The following is a 25,333-nucleotide window of genomic DNA, read 5'->3' as shown; positions in this document are numbered from 1 at the left end:
CACAGCACCTAGTGGTTACTTGCTTTTTATACACACCAAATATCAACACATTTTTTTTTTCATTAATTGAAGGTGAATGACTTCAGTGCTGATGACAGTTTCATTTTTCTTTTTTTTGTTTTAAAAACATTTATTTATTTATTTTAGTGGGAGACAGAAGGAGAGGGAGAGAGAATCTCAAGCAGACACCCTGCTGAGCGCGGAGCCCAATGTGGTGCTCAATCTCATAACCGGGGCCAAAATCAAGAGTCAGATGATTACCTGACTGAGCCACCCAGACACTCCTGACAGTTTTATTCTTCTTAACCTTAAAGCATTTAGAGGACATCGAGGGCTGGAGCCATTGTGATCTACCATATTAAAATTCCCATTATCCCATAGTTGTGGAAACTAAATCTTTCGAAACTAAAATTTCAGAATTGCTCATCGAGCCCATCCTGCGAATGGATACAGTTGGGAAGATGGAAGATAACACATTATATAAAAAAAAGGAAGGTAATATTGGGCAAGGAGAAAATCTGGATAAGCTTTTATGCCAAGAAACTTCATGCATTCATCAAACTTTTTTACACTCAATAATTGGGGGTTAGCTAAACAAACTCCTCTGGAGGCTATAGCCTTTTCTGCTGGCACTGCCTTCAGGGCTGGGGAGCCTCTCTCCTTCTTTATTGCCTCCTGCTTATTTGAATAAATAATTCTACACACTCACCCACTCTGGCTCTCGTTTTCTTTCCCTTAATCTTGTTTCTCCTTGCCTTCTCTTTTCCTTATGCAAACCACATTCTGTGCTACAACTGGTAGCTTTTATCTTCTCTTTCTCCCCCCAACCCCACTTGGCGATTTGTGAATACCCGCTCCTCTGGAGGAAACTTCCTGAATTCACATGAACATCAAGAACATTATTATTCTTGAAAGGATCCTGATGCACCTGGCCGTCCTCTGCTGCTGCAGTTTCCCGGGCTGGGTGTTCCTGTGGGTGTGATCTTCCTTCTCGCTCAGAAGGGGCGACAACTCAAACTGTTCTATGGCTTGGGCCTCACGTCATCCACATATTCACCCACTTGCGTCTTTACATTGTCTTCTAAAAGACTCCGGGCACCTCCTGGCTACCGTTGATCCCCTCATTATGTAGATAACTCCAGTCATCTTTTGGTTTTATTCTCTAATGTCAGGATATCATCTTCCTCACTGGTTGGCCCTGCAGATACAGTCTAGCAGAGCTGATAACTCAACTTGACAGCGCATCACTCTGCTCATGAGGAAAGCCGTACCACTAACTTTATCTTCAGTCACAGTCCTATCTCCAAGATCTGTTAGCTATGTATACCTATACTTTATCCTTATCATGTCTTTATTCACTGTAAGACCACGTGTCTGTCAAGGGTTAAAACGAACTTTAAAATTGCTCTCCTGCTGATGTCCAGACACATTATTGTCTCTTTTAGACAGCATAAAATTGATCAGGACAGAAAGATTCTTTTCCTACATGTGCTATGTACTTGCTCTGTAACCTTGAATAAATGACTTTACTTCAAGGTTTATAACGACTTATCCATTGCACAGAGGTGTTGTGAAGATTAATTAATTCATGTTTTTAAGGTGATTTGAGGATCTGCTAATGAAAGATGCTATATAAATGCTAATTTTTATTATTCATTCCCACATCTATATATTCTCTTTCAGCTGTCTCCTAAAATGGTCACCATAAGCAATTACTATTAAATTCTTTTAAAGAATGAAAATGAGGAACTGAATTTTCATTCTGAATCCTGAATTTTCTTTCCTTTTCAAGATGTAAGCCTTGTGATCTCTAAGTCATTTAAATGCAGATCTTTTGGCTGAATCACAGTTATATATGATGCTTATACTTAATAATAAGGATATGGAGATCTGGAAAAATTATAAAGCCAGAGAAACACTTGGAAATTTAGTCTATTGTTTAAGCACACACAACCTGTATAATATCAAATCCCCGTGAGGTTTTTAGGCTTTTAGATGTAAAGCATTTTTATAATAAGGCAAGATATTTTAATGCAATTCCATTCCAGCCCCTTTAGCATATTTTAAAGAGCTGTTCTATAGAGAGGACTCATATGGCCATTATGATTTTCAAGTAGTACATCAGAATTATGATTACTTAGGATGTTATATTATTATATGCACAGTCACTGAAAATCCTTTTGAAACTTTTGTGATTTTGCATAAATATTATGTAGTTTGTGCTTATGTGGTCATACTGTAGGTGACCTGCTAGTCTCTGGGATACACAAGTTAGAACAGAGAAATAGTAGCTTGTCTGCTAATTCAGAAGGACAGAACACTTTTGTCCAGTGGTAGTGGGAGCTCCTGCCCCTACAGGTAACTTGGCCTCACTGCCCCTATGCTTTTTGTTCTGAGGGATGATTCTTCTCCAAAAACCTACTCTGTTTAAGGCTGATCTAGAACCTAGGGATTTATTCTAGATCCCATCCACTTTACCACTTTTCCCATCTAGAAGTTCCTTGATTCAGTTGGGAAAAAAATCTCAAAATCACACCACTCATCAAGTTACTCTAGCCTTATAGAATCTCTTTTCTGTTAATCTAGTGGAAGGAATGGCTTTGTAGGGAGAAGGGAGGGACAACTGCCTCTGTGCACTTTTGAACACCAGAACATATGATGATCAGCAATATTTCTTTTTTTTTAAAGATTTTATTTATTTATTTGAGAGAGAGAGAGAGAATGAGAGATAGAAAGCATGAGAGGGAAGAGGGTCAGAGGGAGAAGCAGACTCCCCGCTGAGCAGGAAGCCCGATGTGGGACTAGATCCCGGGACTCCAGGATCATGACCTGAGCCGAAGGCAGTCACTTAACCAACTGAGCCACCCAGGCGCCCGATCAGCAATATTTCTGATGGAAAGGGTAAGCAACCAGTTATAGTGTCTTTCTCTAGGTAGTGTCTTATGAAATGACCTATCATATTAAAACAATTGGCCATACATGCAAAAGAGTGCGTGTATTGCATTGTATACTAAACATACGTAATATATCAGCAGTAGGTTTATAGCAAAATTTCAAGGTACAAGATATAAAAGTCACAAAACAGTAACATGACGTATGTTGGTTAAAAAAAAAAAGACACATTCCTTAGGTCTTACTTGATTAATTATAATATGCATGATATTGATAACGGTTGACTACTCTGTATTTCATTTTATGCGTAGAAAAGAAGCTGAGGGGAATTTGTTTTTATAGAAAAGCCATGTGGTCGGGCCTCGGAGTCTTGACTCTTAATCTGATTAATGTGCATCCCTCCTGAGAGCTCACAATTTAAGATAAAAAATTTTAGTGGTCATCATTCTACAAGAGCTGACAGCAAAACACTTACTCTGAAAGATATCGATCTAACATAAAAATAGAGTTTATAATCAGTGTAATGGAAGACTCCACAGAAACATTCCAATTTTGGTATTTTTAATGGATGCCCTCACACAGAAAATCCAGATTTTGGTTTAAGTTTGTAATGCCATCCAGGAACTACTTTGACTACCAAAAGAATCTCTGGTAACCGAGAAACATCAAGAGGATCTTCTATTTTTTCCTTTATGAGTGCTGTACTTGATTCCCATTATGAAAGAATTATGTTTGATATCCTTTTAAACATAGAGGACTCCCTTTTCAAAACATGGTCTTGAGAAAGAGCATTCTGATGTACTACTGGGAAAAAAAAAAGTATGTCTAGAATCTTAATACCAACATGCCAAAAATTTGTGTATGATACATAAATGCAAAAGGTAATGTGAGTCTTCTCCTTCAGTCCACTGTCATATGAATCAATTTCTCAAATATCAAATATTTCAAATATCAAGGAAAGGTTTATTCTATTGCTTACCTCTAATGAACTCATTGATATCGTTGACCCAGTTTCACTTCTTGATAGTCCTGCATTATCATCCAACTCAGAGGCCATGAAATTCTTCACAGCTGTGCGAGGCTCAAAGGGCAAATTCTGCATATGTTCCTGGGGTGCAAGGTGTTGATCTAAGTTCATACTGAACTGGTCCATTACAGGGGGATTCATGTTGAATTCGGGATTCACTTTGTAGTGCAATAACCTTTCATGTGGCAAGGTTTCCATACCAATATTCATTTTGCTTTCTTCTTTCATTGATGGCTGGGTATTTACAGAACTTCTGGGCATCACAATATAGTCACTTTCCATCATTCTTTCTTGAGGATGGACCATGTCCATATCAGCTCCTCTCAAATTGTCATCTGTACATAAGTACACAGTTCTTCGCAATTCACTGTTCTCTTTTTTCAAACACTGATTGCCCAGCTCATTCATACTCATGGGCATGTGCATACCCGTGGGTTGCTGGATAATGACTTTGGAAATGACGTTTCCAGGGAGTGTGGAATAGCTTAGCCCTTCAGGGTTTGTTCCCTTCTCTTCTTCGTCATCATTTAGAGAAATCCTAGAGAGCGTTCCTGTTATTGTTGCTGCTCGGCAAGGACCGATATCCTTATGAAGAACTGTAAATTAGGATATAAAAATTCACAGAAGTAAGTTAATGTGTTTTTATTTTTTCATTACTGCATTCTGCTCTCTATGAAACAACTTCCTTAATCAAATTAAAAAAATATTTAAAAAATTATGTATCTATTGTTTGTAGATGGTCCAGATTACTCAATCACTCTTTATTGATTCTGATATGCTTTCATAGACCTCAGGTAGTCCATAGCTAAAACACATCTGAAAGTTGATTAATGGACTTTCAAAAATCTCCATACCCTATTCTTAAACAACTCTGCATAGCTTTTCAGGGGAAAGGCATATACCAGAGAAGTTTCTCCATCAGTCTGTTGGAAAGAATTTTATGAAATCATGGATATATTCACATGAATTTGACTTTTTCTCAAAGGCTTTTCCCCTAAAGAATTCTACAAGTTCTCTTCATTAAAATACTTCTTGAAAGAGGTAATCAAGAAGAATTTCATTGTACTGCATTAGAAATTCCTCCAAAATTATGCATGTTGAAAATTAATGAGCATTTATCTATGAAGTCCATATGGTCAAGGAAGATACAGGGTTCAAAAGTATTTATTATCTTCAGTTCCATGTGGGGGAAAAAAGAATTTTTTTACAAGATCAATCCATATGCTCGAATGCCCTTGGGGGGGTATTAAAGTTGCCACTGACTTGAAGCAGGAAAAAACTATATGAGCCTCTGAAAACTCAGTTTAATTTTAAGCCTAAAAAATAATGACTTAGAAAAATTAAAAATGCATGAGGACTTGTAGTAAGAGAGGGGAAAAAATGAAAACATAAACCAAACAAAAACAAACCAACAAAAAAATTCAGAATTTTTAATGAAAATGTATTCTAGCATTTTTCTTCTGTCTCTATGTAAGAAGAAAGTCATATCTTATGGGTAATAGTAGAGAATGACTTGAGGCATGCTTAGTTGTAAACAGATGTCAGTTTTGAGGTAGGAAAGAATGAAATTCTGAAAAAATATTCTTGGTAATTTTGGTATTGAAAACACACAGAAGAGCACTCTGTGTAAGTTGGTTCAACGTGTGCACTTAATGCTGCTCTACCCACAAAGCAGAGCAATTGTTGCTGAAAATTTCATTAGGCAGAGATGACTATAGAATATTTGATTCATTGTTTCCTCATGAAAAGTTTCAGATATATTGAACTTTACCCATTTTTATCCAATTTCCAAAGAGCATCATAATGATTATTCATTAAAGCAGAGGTTAAAAACCAGAAGATTATGTCTTTCCTGACTACAAAGAAGCCTTAAAAATTATTTCAAAACATGCATCATTCAAAAAAATATGCATCATTCATGTGACATCTTTTATCTTTAGAGATGCTGTATTTAATTATTGTATTAAGTCTCTTTATTTGAGACACTAAAAATCATGTTAAATCTATATCTACATTTTTTTAAATTAATCCACAATTTGGTTGTAAGTTTTTGTATTTATTATATAAAAAATGGAATAATTCAGTTTTAAAAAGTTATTTCCCAACCTCAGATCAGTAATGAATTGTGGTTGCCAGGAAAAATTTATATAAAAACATTAAGTGGCAAAGTATGTTAAATTAATAGACTTAATGAGATTTTAAATAAAATACTTAAAAAATCTCCAAATTCAGGGAAGAACAGTTTGAATTTTTAACTGCATGCAAAAACTAATCCAAAATTTATAGCCGTACAATTTAAAGGCAAGTTATGGGAACAGATCATATTACATTAAGGACATATACAATTTTATACTTTTATGACTATATTAGAAAATATAAAGGGAATTTTGGTACTGAATATTGATTTTATAATCTGTACTTGTGCAAGATACATTTAGTTTTGTATCAGTTAATATGATTTGTAGTTATAGTTACCATATTTTTACGACATGACACAGCTATCTTTACTGAAAAATTATATATCTTAAATATTTGGGGAAAGAGTTCTTATGAAGTAGTGTCTCCTCCATATGAGAGAGATTTTTGCCTCTTAGACTTGCTTAAAATGGATATCCAAATTTTGAATGGAAACGTAAACAAATGCATACCACCTACACAGCACAATCACAATGTTGAAGTGATAGGGCTTTTACGAGAAATTAATTAAGTTGTAAAAGGCAAAACACAAACACAACACGGCAAAACAAAAAGCACCTAAATATTTTGCATAATCGGATATATAGTCGACCCTTTGGGAAAGTGAATGTCAACAAAACTTAGATTACTCGGAGCCCATGAATTGAAACTTTAAAAACCGAACTGAACAGATACCTCTAGGAATAACTCAAGGCAAGTTCCTGATGAGCTCAGTTAAAAAGGGCACAGACAAAAAATGAAAACAATTACAAAAATATTTTCCAACAAAATAACGGTCTGGCCTGTATTAGGAATACTAAATCCCAGAATGCAACGAAGTCTGGGGAAAAGGGGTAATTTAACAAGAGGGCAGGATGAATACTGACGGAGGAGAGCACAGCTTGGGGAGGATAATCTAATACGGTGGTTCTCCAACATCGGCACGCATCAGAGTACCTAGATGGCTTGTGAGAACACTGATAACTGTACCCCACCCCACAGTGGATCTGGGGTAGGACCTGAAAGTTTGCACTTAGAACAAGTTCCCTGCTGCTCTGGACAAAACTACTTTGTTCCTCTTTCAACGATAACTGTAAAGAGTACACCAAAAAAGGCTGAAAGGAAACTAAACTAAATGTAGGAAAACAGGACTTAAATGAATACCTAGTAATTTTAAAGAAACTCAGACTTCTGGACCCCAGACAGATCACATCCATCTTGGAACACAGATGCAGAACCTGGCACCATGGCTAGTGATCTTTGAGAAATTATGGAAAGCAGATAGAGCAAGGGAAAATGTTTTATCAGTTGTCCAAAAACAGAAATGGTAGACTTTGGAAACCAAACACTACTGAGGCTGTTTCTTAGCAATATTTTGTTAGATATTAAACAAGAAAGAGTGATTCCTAATCCCCTACCCCCAGGCCCACTGTGGGTGGGCTGCCAAGTTATGATAGTTATTCTACTGCTCTGCAATGAATTCAGAAATGAGAATATGAACTCAGTCTCTCATATTCCTGTGATTATGACAACCCTGTAATCTCACAACCTGCAAAGATGTGTAATGGTCATGAGTTGATTCTGATAATATACTAACAGGGAGTCCACGTGGGGTGGGTGGGAGGTGTCCTACTGAACACAGCGGGGTTCTACCCTCATTCTCCTATCCAATCCCTTGACTGACAGTTTGAGTAAATATCTAGAAGGTATTCTCATCAATCTTTCAATGGCCAAAAAATTTCAAATGCATAGAAGGCTAACCTGAAACTAGCAAAATCACAAATAGAGATAAATGCAAGGTCAGATTTTTCTTCAAAGAAAAAACCCAGAACCTTTACCTAATCCTCTACCAGTCAAGTGCTGACAACTACTACAAGAAGTTTTAGGGATTTTAGATGACAACAAGTTGACAGTAGTAGTAATGTACCAGTTGCTATGAAATGAAATGCAAATGTAGATAACATTAATACAAGTAAAGTGCCGACTGTGAGAAATGCTGAAGGAGTGTGTACGTTTGGGCACCATAATTTAAAAACTCTTGACAGACTGGAGGCTAGGTGGGCACTGTGCCTGCCAGGGAGGATGCTATGAGGAATGAATGAGGAGCCATGGTTTGTTTAGCCTGGAGAAAAAGGGCCTGGACTGGACTAAATAGGATTTGCTTCCAAACATCTAGATATTTAGATGAAGTAGACAGGCACTCTTATTTTAGAAGGCAGCACTAAAGTCAATGAATACAAGGTAAACTAAGGTAAATTATATATCCCAACATAAAGAAACCTCTGCAACTGGAATTATCCAAAAAATGAAATATGTAGTTTCCTTTGAAACTCCTGAGTCATCGACTCCTGGTGAGAGTTTAGCCCCAGGCTGAGGATACGCACTGGGGACACCGTCCATGGGACCCCAGCTCTCTAATGCAGAGAGCGCCAAACGATGTCTTCTGGGCCCCACTAAGCACGTAGCAATGGCAGCAACTATGATACATACAAACGCACACAACGTATTTCATCCTTGCAACAACCTATATTCCACCAATGGTGGAAGTGAGGCACAAAGAGGCCAAACTGGCCTTAGACCTGACAACCAGGAAGCAGTGGGGCGGAAGTCTTATGTCTCGTAGTCCATGCTTTTCTGTTGTCACTGTGCCTCTTATTAACCATTCTTAGTTTCTCTGTCAGTCGTCATTCTCCCTTCACCCCCCGCCCTCCCCCTCCACCACATTTTGCTATTACAGTACTTCCCTTTGACATATTCTATTTATTCATCCACATGAATATGTGATGTGTAAGCTGTGGCATTCTCATTAAAATCAAAATCATAAAAGTGATTTCACTTCCCTAATGATATTTTCAAAATCCAAATATTCTTACCTGATCGGCAAGCAATGTCTACATCCTTTTCAAAGTCTGTCTGTAACAACAAATAATAAGGTACAGAATCACCATTTAATGAAGACCTCGAGTGACTTTTACTAACTAGATTAACTAAAGTTTACAGATATCTGACTAGGCAGTACTAGATTATTGTTTTGTGCAAAACAAGTTTCTTGAGGAGTAATCAAATTATTTTCAAGCCTATTTCTTAGACACCGAATGTTGAATTAAAGCAGTGGAAAAGTGGCATACAATTTTAATAAGGCAATATAATACCCACTGTCATCTTCAGTGAGGAGACTGACACCATATATAAAAGAATAGAGTTTCAAGGCAATTCCCTAAACCACACTAAAAAAGAATGTGCATTATTATGAACATACTTAAATAAATGTCTTTGTTGTTTTTATTCACCTTGAATATATTGTTTATAATGTAGTATAATGTAGTATTTTATAATACAGTTTTGTCAAACCCTTAAGAGTCAGACCAGGCTCTTCTAATGATCCATTTTCATTCAAATCGACGAAAGCCTTTTAGATCTAGGAATTATAATTGAAAGATTAAATAATACTAATCTGGCCTACAACCTGCTAGAGTTCACTTTCATCCCCATATTTTTAAACAGATCAATTTTTTTAAATGGAAAAATTAAATTAGCCCATCTTAATCAAGTTCTTCCAGTCATATACTGGAAGATATTATTTAGAATTTTTAAAAATTTATTTTAATGTTTTAAATTAGAAATTTCAGTATTCATCTGTTTTTTTTTATTTAATTTTTTTAAGATTTTATTTATTTACCTGACAGAGAGAGACACAGGGAGAGAGGGAACACAAGCAGGGGGAGTGAGAGAGGGAGAAGCAGGCTTCCCACTGAGCAGGGAGCAGGGAGCCCATTGAGGGGCTCAATCCCAGGATCTGAGCCAAAGGCAGACGTCCAACGATGGAGCCACCCAGGCGCCCCTCATCTGTTTGTTTTAATATAGAATTGATAATTCCTTCTTAAGTCTTAGTTTTAGTATACCGTTTTGACTATTTTATGTTGTCTAATCCAAAAACATTCATAATAAATTGAGTATATGGTAAAAGAAATCTCTATTTAAGTCCTGCTTTTAATGAATCATAGTTTAAATCTTATCTCATTTCTAAAAGACACCAAAGTGCTTATGCCTAAAGGACTCCTTAATCTCACCAGTCGGAACTCATGTACAATGACTGACCTTTTATTGGAATTGTGGCCCTGCCCTTCTGCCTTAGGGCAATGTTTCTAATCTTAGGGTGCATATTGGAACCACCAATACCTGGGGTCCCCCCCAGACCTTCTGATTTCACTGGTCTGGAGTGTGGATTCTAATGCACAGACAAGGCTGAGAACCATTGCTTTACGACCAGAAGCGCAGGTCCATAGTGTTCTGGTCTGTAAACAAACAGGTTCCTGTGGACAAACTGTTATCCCTCATTCTGTGCAGGGATGAAAATACTATGGTGTTGCATAGAAACCCCCCACTCAACACACCAGGGAGCCCATAACAGACCCGGGACTCCCAAGCAATTCAGACAGAATGGTTATCTGGTAGCTCTAAATCTGTTAATGAACTAAAGCCAAAGTCACTCAAAATGGGACTTGGATACATTTTAGTAGTAAGAATATTTTGTTTACTCCCATCACAAATCATTACTTAATCAAGAGTCGGAAGGAAAATAAAAGCTCACCATTATTTGAGCATGCCCATTAGGAAAAGAACTTGAAGAATCAGCATTGATCGGATCCTGACAGTTTCTCAATCGGCATCTAAATGCATCCTGAACCTGTAGGGGGGAGAAACCCATTAATTTTCTTCTCTCTTGGTAATGACCAGATACTGTCTATATTGGCAATCAACTGAGAAATGATAACTACCATTGTTTCATATCTAATACCCATTTTGCTTACCTCTTAATACATATACCAGTATCCCTGGACTTTATGCAAAGGACATCTATCACTTGCCATAATCTATTGGGGGAAGTGCTGGGAACTCCTCAGTTTTCACCAGGGCTGTGTCTGGCTGAAAAACCAGTAATTCTTGCCAGAGGGCAGATTTATTTTCACTGTTATAACCAATGTGCATGTCTTTCAAGAGGGATTTCCTATTTGATATGGCATAATCTTCATAATAGCTTTAAACATTGCAGAAATGAGATTACTCAATGATCTTTTGACTGGAATTGATTTGGGATCATTTTGGGACAACTATTTCTTGTCTCCATTCAAGTACCATGTGCCTTGGTGTAAAAACAAAGCACAATGAAACAAAAAGGTAACAAAAACAACTCTTTCTGGTTGTCTTAAAAGAAGAAAAAAAAAGATCACTTTGCAAAGCCAAATTTCCTTAATACACACTCACAATTGGATTCTGAGTAAAGAAATACATATTACAAGGAAATTTGAAGAACACTAAATCCTTTATTAAACGAGTAAACATGAATCGATGAATAACAAACACATAAATCAATTGATAGTTATTCTGATCACATGATGCCTTCCCATTAACATGTCCTTCCCACTTCCTGTGGCTCATTAGGCTCCTAACAAGCTATTGAGAGACATTAATACAAGTAGCTTCTTATCCAGTCAATGGCAAGGTCATTTTTGTATTTTGTTGTTTTTGACTTCACAGGATTGATATTCTCTGTCTAGTTTATTATAATCTGTTTTGTTGGATTACAAAATAAAGCAGAGATGATGTTGCATATCCCCTCTTTTACCAAAGTGCCATCACACAGAGGACCAAAGTAAACACGCAATGAATGATCTTTACTTCTGAAAAGCACTCAGATGAAATATCCTGTCACTGTTTTGCTGTGAAATGTGTATAGTATACGTATTGGCCGGAAGAAAACTGAGCCTATTGTTTTCAGCTCCTCTCACCCATGTCCTAAGTCATCACGGCAAGATTTGGGAAGTGACAAAGGGTTTAGTCACCGCCAGAGTCCTGGCCAACCAGTACAATAAGGAGACCTCTGTCTACTTCTTTTTCTCCACCTCAGGTTCGAATCCTGGTGATGCAGTCACTATGGCTGTGAATTTAGGGAGTGGGGAATGGACTCAGTGCTCTCTGACTTCTTTTCTATCCTCTAATTCTAATATACCTAAATCTGAGATTTACTGGGAAAAAAGTGCGAGGAGTTGTCTGCTTTCAATGAACAAGGTAATTTCTTCTTTCCTCCTTCAAACACCTCAGTACAGGTATGGGCGAAGGGAAATCTAGTCTCATCATCTTTTCCTGAAGAACTGGATAAATATTTAGAACTAAATCATCTAGCTTCTCCCCTGAAGGAGACATGACATGGGAAATGTTAGATTCTTTAAATGCAAATGCTTTAAGGATCCTCCTTTTTAGGTTAAGAAGTCATAGCTGTAAGTCATAGAGTGACACATTAATAATCAAAAATCAGTAATGAGTCTAGTATTTGCCAGATGATCACTGTTTCCTACACAGAAATTTGCACTGGGGAAAAACAGTATCTGTTTTCAGAAAAAAGAAAAAAAATCCAAAGAACCAACCTCAGAAAAATAGGTATGTGCTAATTTTCTGTTTGTGCCCCAAAGCAACTGTTCAAGTAGTACAATTTATAAAGGTAGATAAATCATATGTTAGAAATATTGCCTTCCAGGAGCTTGTCACAAGAAATTTTTTTTCAAATCTATCTCTAAATACTAGCATATATAACACATGAAAGTGGCACTTGGTAATACCAAACATTAATTTAACTGGTCCACGCTAACCACTCTATTTTCAGACCTTCAGAGTCTAGCCATCAAAGATATTTTTGTGTGACAATGAAATATGGAATGAAATATGAATGAATGAAATATGGAATGAATGATATGTGGAAATGAAATATGGAAAAGCAACTTCTGCTAAGTTTCTCTTTAAAATCCACTATCTGATCGCTTGAAGGAGATATAAAAGAAATCTACCCTTTTTTTATAACATACACACACAAAATCAATCCTTTAAATTACCAAATTCTCAAATATGACAATGGATTAAGGGCATTTCTACCCTGGAGAATGATGTCAGCTTTGTCAATCAGTCAATGCTATTTGGAAGAAACATAAAACAGAAAAGCATAAAAATTCTCCAGTAAATTCAAAGTCATTTTAATGGTCATATAAATGCAATAATTTAAGTGCTAGATTCTCTGACACTTTCAGTGCTTCTGTTACTTCTAATTCAGAAAGCTTTGCAGGAGAAATTCTGCTTGATTCCAAATGCTCTGTTTGATTTTTACAAAATCTTAAAAATGCGTTCAGGCAATCTAGATGAGTTAGCCTTAAATATTTGTCCAACACTGTCAGGGAGGAATGATGAGGCTAGATTTCGTAATGCATATTCCTCATCACAGAAAAAAGGGTTTTAGGAGTGACAGTACCTGGAAAATATATCTGCAGCTATTTGGAAACATTTTGAAAATTAATTGAATTTTCTATCAAGTAAACAAAAAGACTTTTATCTTTGGTGAATCAATTGTACTCATGGAGATTGTACTAATGGAGAAAAACTGGAATTTTTTAAAAGGCAAGTCTATGAGGACCTTAATCTAGACAAGAAGAAAGCATAAAAAACAAAGACAGAATCTATATTTGGCTATTCCATCCCGATATTAAAATCTTCTGTGCCAACTGTCATATTTATAGTGCAGGACAATAACAGTTTTGGTATTTCTTGCCTTGTGGTTAAGATTGAAGAAAAACAATTGTTAGAAGATCCACATATTTATCCTTTAAACTCCTTCACCTGACTTACTACTTGTGGGGAACAAGCCACTCATTTTCGGTAATAATTTAATTAAAAAAATTTTTACATAACTCCAAGTTCTTGCAATATTATCATTTTTTAAAGCTTACACAAGACCAGTAAATACAATTTTTAAACTTGTCTTGAATAATTAAATGTTTGACATATTATGGCACAATTAAAATCTAGCCTCCAAAATGTCCTCTTTTTAAAATACTCTCCCATTAGGTCTTTAACCTTAATTGACAGACAGAGGGTTAAAAAGTACTGGGGGAGTAGCAAAGAACATGTATGTAAACAGCCTTGGAGTATTTAGGGCACTTTAAGGAAATCTGATGTCCTGTTGTGAAATGAAAAAAAGAAAGTCAAGAGACATCTTCAAAAATAAGGTGAGGTAAAAAGAATAAGCTATCAAGGTTGTCTTCTGAAAGTATCCATCAGGGGCACCACCAAAGTTATCCTGTCTAGTTCCTGCTGGGGGCTGCTCTAAAAACCCCTGCAAAGCCATACATCCTTTTATTGTGGATGGTTTCCTGGGTGAGGAATGAATTCAAACAAGTTTGCCGGTGTGTGTCTTGCTTCAATTTCCCCCCACAGGAGAGGGATCTGGTTCCTCTCAGGAGCAGCAAGCCCAGAGCTTCTCGGCTGGTCCTCACTCTGAAGGCAGCTCGCAGTGTCACTGTGAAAGCTGCAGCCAGATTTAGAGATTGCTGGGGAAGAGCACCAAGCAACGCTTGGCAGCTCTGCAATGGAGAGAAACCTCACGGGAAAGAGACGCACTGCTGGAAATGGGCTCTGTATTTAGCTACCAAACAGCTCAGACCCCCAAATCTTTACCTTTTAAGAAGACAGTTCTACCTGCAGTTATTCTTGATTTTCTATTCCAGAGGATCATTTGAAGACAAGCAAAGAAATTAAGTTGCATTCTTATAATTATTTGAGATTGTTAGCTTGGTGGGGGGGGAATTTCTTATGCATTCTCTTTTTTGTCCTGGATCTAATGTCTACCATTGTTTCTATCGATTCATATTAAATAAATGACTCAGCTCTTTTTAATCATATTAAATTCCATATAATTTAATCATTAAATGAACCAGTAAGATTATTCTCAGTTTCATGTGTGTTATGCCAACGCACATATAACACAAACGACTTCACATTACGAAAGTATTACATGACTTCTCTGATAGCAAAAGAAATAAAAATGGTTTGTCCTTTGCTTTACATGGAAGGAAAAATATGGACTTTACTCCTACATTTCAGTCCTAGTGACTTTCTCCTGGAATCTTTTAACATCTAAAGGACCTATCACCCTCAAACTTGTTGTAGCTTTCTACCTTGCTTTGTATCAGTTTGGGGGGGTAACAGTAAGCTTCCCTAGAGGACATTTCACATATATGATCTGAAAAAATGTAATACCATTTCTTTAGCATGCACATGAGAAAAGGAGGAAGGGAAGTTCTAGGTCAGACACCCCCACTTAGGCCCTCACAGAAGATACTTCATTTTAGTCTCAAGCCATCCACTTCAAGGCAGGAAATAAAAAATTAATTCATGACCTCTATTCTTATATTTATTTTAAACCTCTATTCTAGACATATTCAACTTTTGCCACCAGTTTAACAATGTTGCAAGGTGGGATCTCAGGGAACCGGAAGGAGTGGGAAGTGGGATTTGCCTATCTTTTTGGCCAGATACTCAGAAGAATTTTAGGTAAAGCAAGCCATGGTTGGATTGAGTTTGCCACTCTCTGCCACGAACTCTGTGTCTCAATTTGTTCACAGATGCTGATTAAGACTGATGAAAATATTCACAATATAATTGTAATTATGCTCAGGTCAGGAACGCCTAATCTGGAGGGAGAGGTAGGATTTATAAAAACTGGAATAAGGGAGGTGATTTCTGGGAATAAGTATATAGGAAGAGAAGCATACGATCCTCGCTTATGTCACATCCATGTTCCTATTTAAAGGCAGGCTTTGTGCTTTTCCATTCTCTGTTCTGATAAAATCCAGCTTCATTGCAGTACCTTGAGCCATTCTCCCATTCCCAGAAAACAAACGCAATGCTCAAAATGGTCTTTAAATGTATTTCTTCTTGAACCTTCAATTCGGCCTGACAAAGAGAAGGCTCTTAGCAACGCACTCCCTTCTCCCTTAAATCTTTGTCCTTCTGAGCAAGCTGAGAATCTCAGAATTAGTGGTACCCTGACCCTCCTACCCTGGACCATTCACTAACTCTATGAAATCTATTGAACTTCTTCATGACTTGACATACAGTGGCCTCTTACCATGACCACTGAACACCCCAATGAGAAAGCTTTAAAAACATCACTTAATCAATGCTATGCACTCAAATGTTGTCAGTACTGTCTTTCTCTTGGGGTTACAGTTATAACAATTTTTTTTTAAACCACACGAGTGTCTAGGATCACATCACTTGCTTTATGCCTCCATGTACCCCAGATGGTCCCAGAGAAGACTACTCTATATTCACCATAGGCTCCATTCCATGGAAACCACATGCCTAGTCATCTCTCTCCATCTTCCCTTATTCGAAACTTTCACTTCCTTAATCCTCTGACCGTGTTTTTCTGCTCAGGACCCATTGCATTCTGAAGTCTCCTATCACCCACTCCCTCATCTCCAAAGACTAACTGAAACTCCTGCCCTCTCTCATTAAGAGAGTGCACAGATAAGCACTTCCGAAAGCGCTTCCGTAATAATGAGTCATACCTAATTTCCCTGTAAATAGTCAGGCTTGGGGAGATTCATGCAACTCTCCATCTGAACTATATTATATGCAGTATGACCTCTTTTCAAATTGCTCTCTAGTTATTTCGCCGCTATTGGTTTCATTTATTTTTTTAATGATTGGGGGAGAATACTGGTTTTAGATGAGATCCGTAAGGATGTTTGTCTGTTTTATATATTCACAGTCATGTGCTTGTAAATCATTTTGTCTGTATTCTTTACGGAAATAAGACCAAATTGGAAACTGGAAGGAAAAAAAAAAGGCAGAGGGGAATAAGAGGAAGAGAGAAGGAGGGAAAGAAAGAATGAAAGAAAGAGAAAAATGTTTATTTCAAGCGCTTTGTTACAAAATTGCTTCCTGGGTTTGGATGAAGATTCTGGGACCTCATCTGGTGCAGCCTAGACCTCCTGCCTGTGCTGGGGAAAGAGAAAAGGGGAGCGTGGCGCTTCTTACTGCCACTCCAGGGCAGCCGCAGGACCCTCACATACTGACACAACAAAGTCATCTATTTAAGCACTTGCCTCTTTCCTTCCATTTAGTGAAAGGGTTTTATTGTAGCTTATTTTGTATCACAATCTTGTTATTTTCCCCCTCTGACATTAAGCTGTAAGATTGTCTTACAGCCAGGCACAGCCAGAGACAGGAGAGATGAGAAGAATGTGCAGGCACCAAGAAAGCGGTTTCCTAGCAACAGTAAGTATTTCAAAGGTTTCATAACTTGTGTAGCTTGAATTTCCATAGCAATGTGGAGAATAGTAAATAGTAGATGTCGTTATGTGCTTAATGCAAATGAATTCTAATCAAGGAATGATGAATAAATGAAGGAAGCAACTATATTTATTCTATTAGATTCTGTCTTATTAGGTATTATACATATTAGCTTCCAGGATCTATGTTTTGTTGCTGAAATTAATGTGTGATAAATCATTTGGTTTAATTTTTCTTCTTATTCCCTCTTTTTGTTTTCTCTTTTGTCAGAGGCATCTACTAAAGCAATTCAACAGATAGAATTGCTTCAGAAGACGAAACTGTATTTTCAAGAATACAAATTTTATGAAATTTAAATATTGAGATGTCAATCTGGAGGTCACAACAAATTGTTATGCAAATAATCAATTTGCCTTTTTTTTTAATGTGGAATATATTTGAGTTGGCAGAACCAAAGTGATCATTTCTCCCTTCCCTTCTGACTTGAAATGATTTGGTTTTAAAATTGGATCCACTAAAAGCAAAGGCACATTTAGAATAAATCAAGCCCCATACACATCACATTTAAAATGCCAGTTATACTATTTCTTTTCTCCTTTAACTGCAAGGCTATATTCCTCCCCTGTGTACACCTACCTCCTTCACAGAAGATTGCAAAAGTAAATATAGGAAAAGGCTTTTGAATTCATATTGGAAAAATCATTAAAGACTACAAATGACCAAATTATGTTACTGCATGTCAAAAATACACAGAAATAAAAATATGTATATTTGTATCCAGTCTCTCTCTAAATCGAAGGAAATACTTCTTACACTGCTTATACATTTTTAATAAAGAAAAATCCATACAAATCATCTTGGGTTATTGTGAAAAATATTTTAAAGTGAAAAAAGCAGTAGAAGTAAAATTGTATTCCTAAAATCTCCTATGGGATTATCAGGTAGTCTGATAGGAGTCATTACCCAGTATTTTATAGGTAGCTATCTAGACCATTTGCTTTGGTGTATTTTTATGGAACGTCTGTTCACAGGAGACACTAAGGATATGGGAAGATGCTCCTATTCTCTTGGACTGTGGTTAATGTTAGTGCAGTGTGATCACAGGTAATATGAAATAGACCTATTGCTGGTATGCTAGGCGATATGCAGTTAGAAGGTCAAAAAGAGTTCCTCTGAACCCGGTGAGGCCTTCTTATGATGTGGTCCTTGGGATTTGCAAAAGCCTTTTAAACAAGGTTCTCTTGGTCTTTCAGTAAAAACTTCCTTTGAGAAATTCTGAAAGAGACTTGCCCTGTAACTGACATCTGCTCTGTGTACTTACAGCAGTGTATTAAGGTCAATGCAAAAATAATGGATATGTGGTTTTTCATTTCAGTTTTGGAATGAGAGTGATGACACTCCGCTATTAATTTATCAGCTATAAAACTATTCAATTTGAACTAATCATTGAAAATGCAATAATAACAGGGCCAATATTCATATTTTTACTCCCTATTAAAACAGAAAACATATACTTACAGGTATCTATTTTAGCAGAAGCATTTATTATATGATTTGATTTAATTACCCTTAAATCATGTTTTTGACAGTTACCAGTCCAATTAGCAAGTATGGAAAAGTTCTGATGGAAATAAATTTTTGTGCCAAATATTTTTCTTCATGTAAGCAACAAAAATTTGATAGTAAGCCATCAAAATATCTGTCACTTTAAGACCTGAATATTTTTAACATAGCCTAGGGCTATCTCCAAAGCTTGTTTCTGAAGAAAAAGAGAGGCTTATTTAGAGATAGGATATTCTAGGTAGACATTTGTGATGAGGGAATTAAAAGGCTTGGCAACTCTAAGCTAAATCAGATTTTTAGATGATGAAATATTGCCTCCTTTGCAATGTGAAGTCACTCTTCTTTTCATCATATAATGTTCTTAGAATACACATGTGGGTTTATTGCTGACATCTGTACCTTACTGAAGTAGCTCAGAAATATTGTTCTTCCCATCTGGTAAATCAGGTAAAAACCTTTGGTTACCTTCACATATCCCTGTAAAAACTGTGTGGTGTGCAGTCATATGCACATGAGTCTTTCTGCAATGTGCACATCATGATAAAGTTCTCAAACAAGCTGTATAATGCGAAATGACAGTGTAGACTATTTCCTCAAAATTACTAGCATGGCACTGTGTCATTGTGTTTTAGTCGCCACTGTCCCCAGAGTAAACACGAAAATGACTCATAAACCTTGTAAACACTGTGTCAGTGCTTGCAAGAACTCAGCATAATTTTTGCACTGCTTGGAAAACAATATTTTCTTGCTAAACAACTCACATCCAAGGTCTATCACCGATCAGTGGATTTGGCGCAGGTTAGTGTCTCAACGCATGAAAGAGGACTTGTTTTCCTCACTGCTGACAAATAAACCTCAACCATGACCTGGAGAAATGCTGTGATTATAGATCTATAGTTCTGGGGACAATTACTGCCTTTCGTGTTCCATTGTGTACATTTTTTTTTTGTATTTTCTAAGTATAAACATCCATCTCAAAATCATTCACCTTTAGCAACCTTAATTTAGTATAGAGACACAAGAACCATGGAGCAATCTTCAACATTTTCTATCTAAAATGAAGTTAGTTAAGTATGAAGGAATGGGGATATGCTGTGTGCAGAAGCAGGAATTTGGGAATGGGTTTAAGAGATATCATTATGTTTATGAACTATGCCTCTTAAAAAATATGCCACCCTGCCCCCTTATCCACCAGTGTCTCTAACAGACTTCTCTCCACCTATGACCTCTCTTGACTCTACTCTCCCTGGTGCCTGGGAGCACCCCCCCCCCCCCCCCGGGAAACATCTTCTCTTGCACAGTCCCATCTGTTTTAACTGTCACTTTCAGCGTCCAAAGAGCCCTCTTGAACTTTGCCTTAAAGCTTCCCCTTTAGCTTTGACTTTCCAATGATTGTCTTTAGAGGAGATGATTTTAATCTGAAGATATTAAAATAAAAGATCCTATTTGTTAACAAGGAAAATATGCATCTAACCATCATCCCTCTCTGCCAGAGGAATTCTCTTTCTTACCTCTCTCCGAAGAATGCAGTGGACCATGACTATCACAAAACCTTGCAATGAATCAAACACGGCAAAAAGTATTTGGAACAATATGGAGCGTTTGTCTGTCATGGCTAGAACTGCAGACATCCATGTCAGAGCCAGAAGGGGCAACACCACGCAGGAACTCCAAAGAGACGCCCTGTTGAGAGACAGCGAGAGCACTGTGACGGAGCTGTGCGTCACGCCCCAGGCAATAACTAAACCCCCGTTCAACAAAGCATTCTTGGATGTGGCACCAAGACCGTTCACTTGGAAACCATAAAGCAGATAACATTGGATAGTTTTATTTATTTTTTTTATAGCAAATCCCACACTAGTTATAAAGGCAGTTGCCAATTATAAATAGTTAAGTATGCTCTTAGCTCCAATAGTAGCAAACATGATTTTTTTTTCCACAATAGCATTTTCTCACATGCACTGTAAAAGATTTGTAACGAGAAGATGTAAATGATCGGGACTAACATGGCGTTACTGGCGGTGGTGGCTGACAAAGCTGTTGTCGAAACTACTCCACACTTGGCACATTTGAGCGTCAAACCGCTATGAGGCTCACTCATCTGACTGCAAACAAACAGAACACCCACAAAAAGAACAAAATATTGAATTGTCACCAAAAAAAAAACATGTTGCTGCTGCAAGTTAGCTTTTAAATACGATTTCATGCAGAAAAGTTTATTTATCAAAGATGAATGCTCTAGGTTGTTTTAAAGATGCAATTACACTACACATTATTTTTGTAACATTTACCTTTTAATACGATGGGCCTTTGTTGCATGCAAAAGCATATTTCCATCAATTACTTCATAAATGGCCCGGCGTCTACAGTTCAAAATTGTCCAGTACACTGAGTTCAACATAAGCATGTGCTTGTGTAGACATACAGTGAAAACCCTTTATTCAGACCCCTGATTATCAAACACATCAGGACTCCTAGCTTCAAAGATTTTCATTGTCATTTGCAGAAGGCACATGATATTGGTTGAAACCTTCTGAAATGTAAACATGTATATCAGAAGTCCAATACAGGAAGATATATATTTTAGGTGTTTAATCATTTGTGGGCGGTGTAGCCTTTATCTCAACAGATTCATATTTTGAAATTTCTCACAGCATCAATGTATTATCCACATTTTAGGATGATCTGAATATAGGGGCTGATGAAATTTGATGAAATATTAGTTTATAATAAGAGGGGTGATAGTTTAATGCTTTAATAAAACACATTTAACATTAAGTTCAAAATATTCTTTCTGAACATTTTTTTCATAAACTCCAATCCAACAGCATTTACGTGGTCTATTCTAGCCTGGAGGATTTTGCAGGTAAATTTAGATTCAAGCAACTCAGATTTAACCTACTATATCATAGAAGCGAAGTCATGCTACACAGAAAAACTTTGTACACCTTTTACATTAGAAAAGAGTCCCTTGAAAATGACTGGTTTATTAGAACATAATTCTCTCATGAAAAACCAAAAAGAAATTACTTGAATCAAAGTTCAAAACATCTTGAAATAATTTTCTGTGGTATACTTCTCTTGTCCATTCTCTTGTGGTGCTAATGTCTAAAATATATGTTTTCCCAGTAGGCTTTTTCAAAATAATATTTAGTGGACAGGTATATAATAAAAGTGGCAGGACAGAAAAAAATCACAAGATGATCATAATTCAGAATGTCTGGTTTCTTCTAAAGAAGTGCACTCATTTGTGAATAGTGCTTGGATGAAATAATAAATCTGAAAGCTATTAAGTAGATTGATTGACCAGTAGACCCCAGGAGAAAAATCAAAGCTTTTAGAGTTCGATGTGGGGGTGGGAAACATGATACTAAATCATTCATTTTACTGATTCAACCCAGGACCTATGTCCTAGCACATGAGACCAAACTTTTCACAATAACAAGCAAGCAACAGTCTATCCAGTTGGATCATGAGTGCCTCAATTGACACGCCAGTGTGTCTGAAACTATTCCCAAAAGAGTGCCTATTTACAGCAGTGTTCTCCACAGTGGCTGCATATCAATATATATAACCAACCCCAAAGACTCCAATTCAGTGGGGCTTAGGCATCTGTGCCTTTTTTTTTTTTTTAAGATATTTATTTATTTATTTGAAAGGGGCAGGTAGGGGCAAAGGGGGAGGGGGAGAGTAAGAGAATCTCAAGCAGACTCCACTGGAGTCCACCGCGGGGCTCAATCTTCAGACTCTGAGATCATGACCTGGGCTGAAACCAAGAATCGGGTGCTTAACCGACTGAGCCACGTAGCTGCCCCAGGCATCTGTGTTTTTTAAAGCCCCAGAGATTATTCTGATGAAAAGCAGGAATGTACACAACTGCCCTAACTATATATTTGAGTATCTTCAATTCTGTTAAGCTCCATCAGATTAATATTAAAAAGGCATGACTGATCTACTGTTTCCTTTATCAGAGAAGATATGCAATTTGGTATTTGCGCTTTGAACACAAATGTGGCTATCTTTCTTAATTTAAGGACACTGTCTCTAGGCTCTAAAACAAGACTGAAAAGCCAAAGATGACTAAAAATTAATTTTAGTTTAGTACACAATATAAACAAGTATTTTAGGCCTAAGAAAAACAAATTTGATCTAGGTATGGGCTTTCCTGAAAATAAATACTAAGCCAGTATTTGAAATGCTTCTTTAAGATTGATTTGTGATTGACTAAAAGGCCTATACATACTTCCCTTAGTCAGAACTAACTGTTGAAAACTATGCTTGATGTTAACTGGTTGGACACTTTTGGAATTCTATTATTAATGTATATGGAGCAGAGGAAAGACAGGTTACCAAGGGAGATAGGATATTCTCCCCTAGTTTGTATGACCGCTACAGAAATTAATATAGTATGAAGAACACACAGTCTAAATGCTAAACAGGGTTGCTGCAATGGGAAATAAAATTTTATTTCTTTGTTACAGGGGAAATTATATATCTATAAAATAAAAAGTGCTAACAGTTAAAAAAACTGAATTTCCCATAAGTTCAAATGTTACCATATCTACCAGGGCACCAGGTTATTCTGTCTACTCCTGCAGGGTCTTGGAGTCTACAGGCTTCCCTTCCCAATTTTCTTCTTCTTTTGCTTAGAAAAAAAAAAAAATTATCTGATTGGCTCATTATTGATACTAGGTAAAATCCCCTGAAAAGAAAATACTCCCTTTCCCTTTGGAAAAAATCTCACGATATCTGTATAAGACCCTGGTAGTTTCCTTAACTTCAGGTAGATGAGATAAAGCAATTTAAAATAGTAGATAAGAAAGTTCCATTGTAAAAAAAGAGAAAAAAAAATGAAATAACCTGCCTGAGATATTTGTTAACAAGGAAAATATTCATATTTGAATAAACATGCCATTTTATCTTTTCATTTTTTCCAATTATTTTGCATAAGATGTATTAATGGCAATCAATCCCTCTTTGGTAAATAAATGTCATTTATTAGAAAAAGTTTAATAGGGGCACCTGGGTGGCTCAGTCGTTAAGCGTCTGCCTTTGGCTCAGGTCGTGATCCCAGGGTCCTGGGATTGAGCCCCGCATCAGGCTCCCTGCTCCACGGGAAGCCTGCTTCTCCCTCTCCCACTCCCCCTGCTTGTGTTCCCACTCTCGCCATGTCTCTCTCTGTCAAATAAATAAATAAAATCTTAAAAAAAAAGAAAAACTTTAATTTGGGTATTATAAAACTTGTCAAGGTATTGTATATTTCTTAAATATTAATTTACTCATTCTTTTATAAATATTTATTGAACATAAACTATTGCTTGGCAGTTTCTAATAATTATAAAAAGGAGGAAACAGGAACAATAAAATGGGAATAGGAACATACTGGTTCTAAATACTAATATTTCAAAAGACACTTGATATCTAGATATTTTCAACGTGAAATGGTCAATATTTATAATTAGGAACATCAGTTGTTAATTAGCTTCTTGCTCAGTGTTTCTTCAGTTAATTCTGATTATTTGTTGTTCACTGAAATCTTTATGACTGTCCTCACTGATTCTCCGTGAACTAAAATTAGCTTCAGATACTTCATCTTCTACAAAATTTCCTTCAATCACACTTGGAAATAGCAAATTTCAATCTATACACACTTAGGCAAAAACTGCATTTTATATTATAGAAAAAAGTTCTTAAAACCTAGAATCATTAACTTGTTGATAATTCTTTCCCACTTTGAATAGTAACCAGCATTCTGTTTTTGTAACACATATTGAAAACATTTCTATTTCTCCAATGGAAGCCTTTGAACTAGAAAAACACAGACTCAATTTTGCCAGTAAAACAGATGTAACTTCTAATAATATTTTCATAAATAGATATTTTAAAATTAATATGTAGATTAAAGTGGATAACTTCTAAATTCATAATGTGACAATTTTGTCATTCTCTTAAATGTATGTTATCTTTTACAAAGAGCTATGTAAATCAAACTGGATATTACATTTAAAAATGACTAAATGAGAAAAAAATACTGACGGTAAATTTAATACATCCTTAGCATTATACTCATTCTGATGATCCCATCTCTTTATTTTTGACCGTAATGTCATGAATGGCAGAATCACAGATGCTTGACTGATAGAAGTCAGGGTCATTTGAAAACAATCTATTTTCTTCATTTAATGCATCATAACAATAGCCACCATTTGTTGAATGAGTGTTTGCTATTTGCTATTCTAATGAATCCTCTGTACACATTATATTTCATATACTCTGAGGCAAAAATCATTATCCCCATTTTACAGGTGAGAAGACTGAACTCCAAAATAACTAAATAACATGCCCAAAGACACACATAGCCAGTAAATTGCAGAGCTAGATATCGAGCATGGCTTTGTTCAAAAATATTTTTTACTTCAAATCTTTATCCTAACCAATAAACCTCCACCCCTCCAATTAATAAAAGATATATGTGTGTGTGTGTGTGTGTGTGTGTGTGTACACAGACACACGAGTTTATGCCATTAATGGCAGAACCGAGATTTTATACCC

At 36.5% G+C, this 25,333-nt stretch overlaps 1 protein-coding gene across 4 annotated transcripts in view; it reads right to left on the bottom strand.

The window, feature by feature from the left end:
- ADGRB3 (adhesion G protein-coupled receptor B3) overlaps positions 1-25,333 on the bottom strand; it is a 722,049-nt gene that overhangs the window by 31,816 nt on the left and 664,900 nt on the right. For 3 of the 4 annotated variants that reach the window (XM_073905165.1, XM_073905164.1, XM_025890539.2), the window contains 5 exons: positions 20,788-20,886; positions 20,293-20,464; positions 10,686-10,781; positions 8,968-9,007; positions 3,872-4,515 (listed from right to left, as the gene is read on the bottom strand). In XM_073905165.1, coding sequence (XP_073761266.1) covers positions 3,872-4,515; positions 8,968-9,007; positions 10,686-10,781; positions 20,293-20,464; positions 20,788-20,886 — 1,051 coding nt within the window. The remainder of the gene's footprint in view (positions 1-3,871; positions 4,516-8,967; positions 9,008-10,685; positions 10,782-20,292; positions 20,465-20,787; positions 20,887-25,333) is intronic. The other variant, XM_073905166.1, reaches the window with a different exon arrangement.

The sequence above is a fragment of the Callorhinus ursinus genome, unplaced genomic scaffold (genome assembly GCF_003265705.2).
Source record: "Callorhinus ursinus isolate GAN/ISIS: 27379988/994484 unplaced genomic scaffold, GSC_fseal_2.0 scaffold22, whole genome shotgun sequence".
NCBI classification, from domain to species: domain Eukaryota; kingdom Metazoa; phylum Chordata; class Mammalia; order Carnivora; family Otariidae; genus Callorhinus; species Callorhinus ursinus.
The sequence above is the reverse complement of the archived record's forward strand: the minus strand, read 5'-3'. Positions and strand labels throughout refer to the sequence as shown.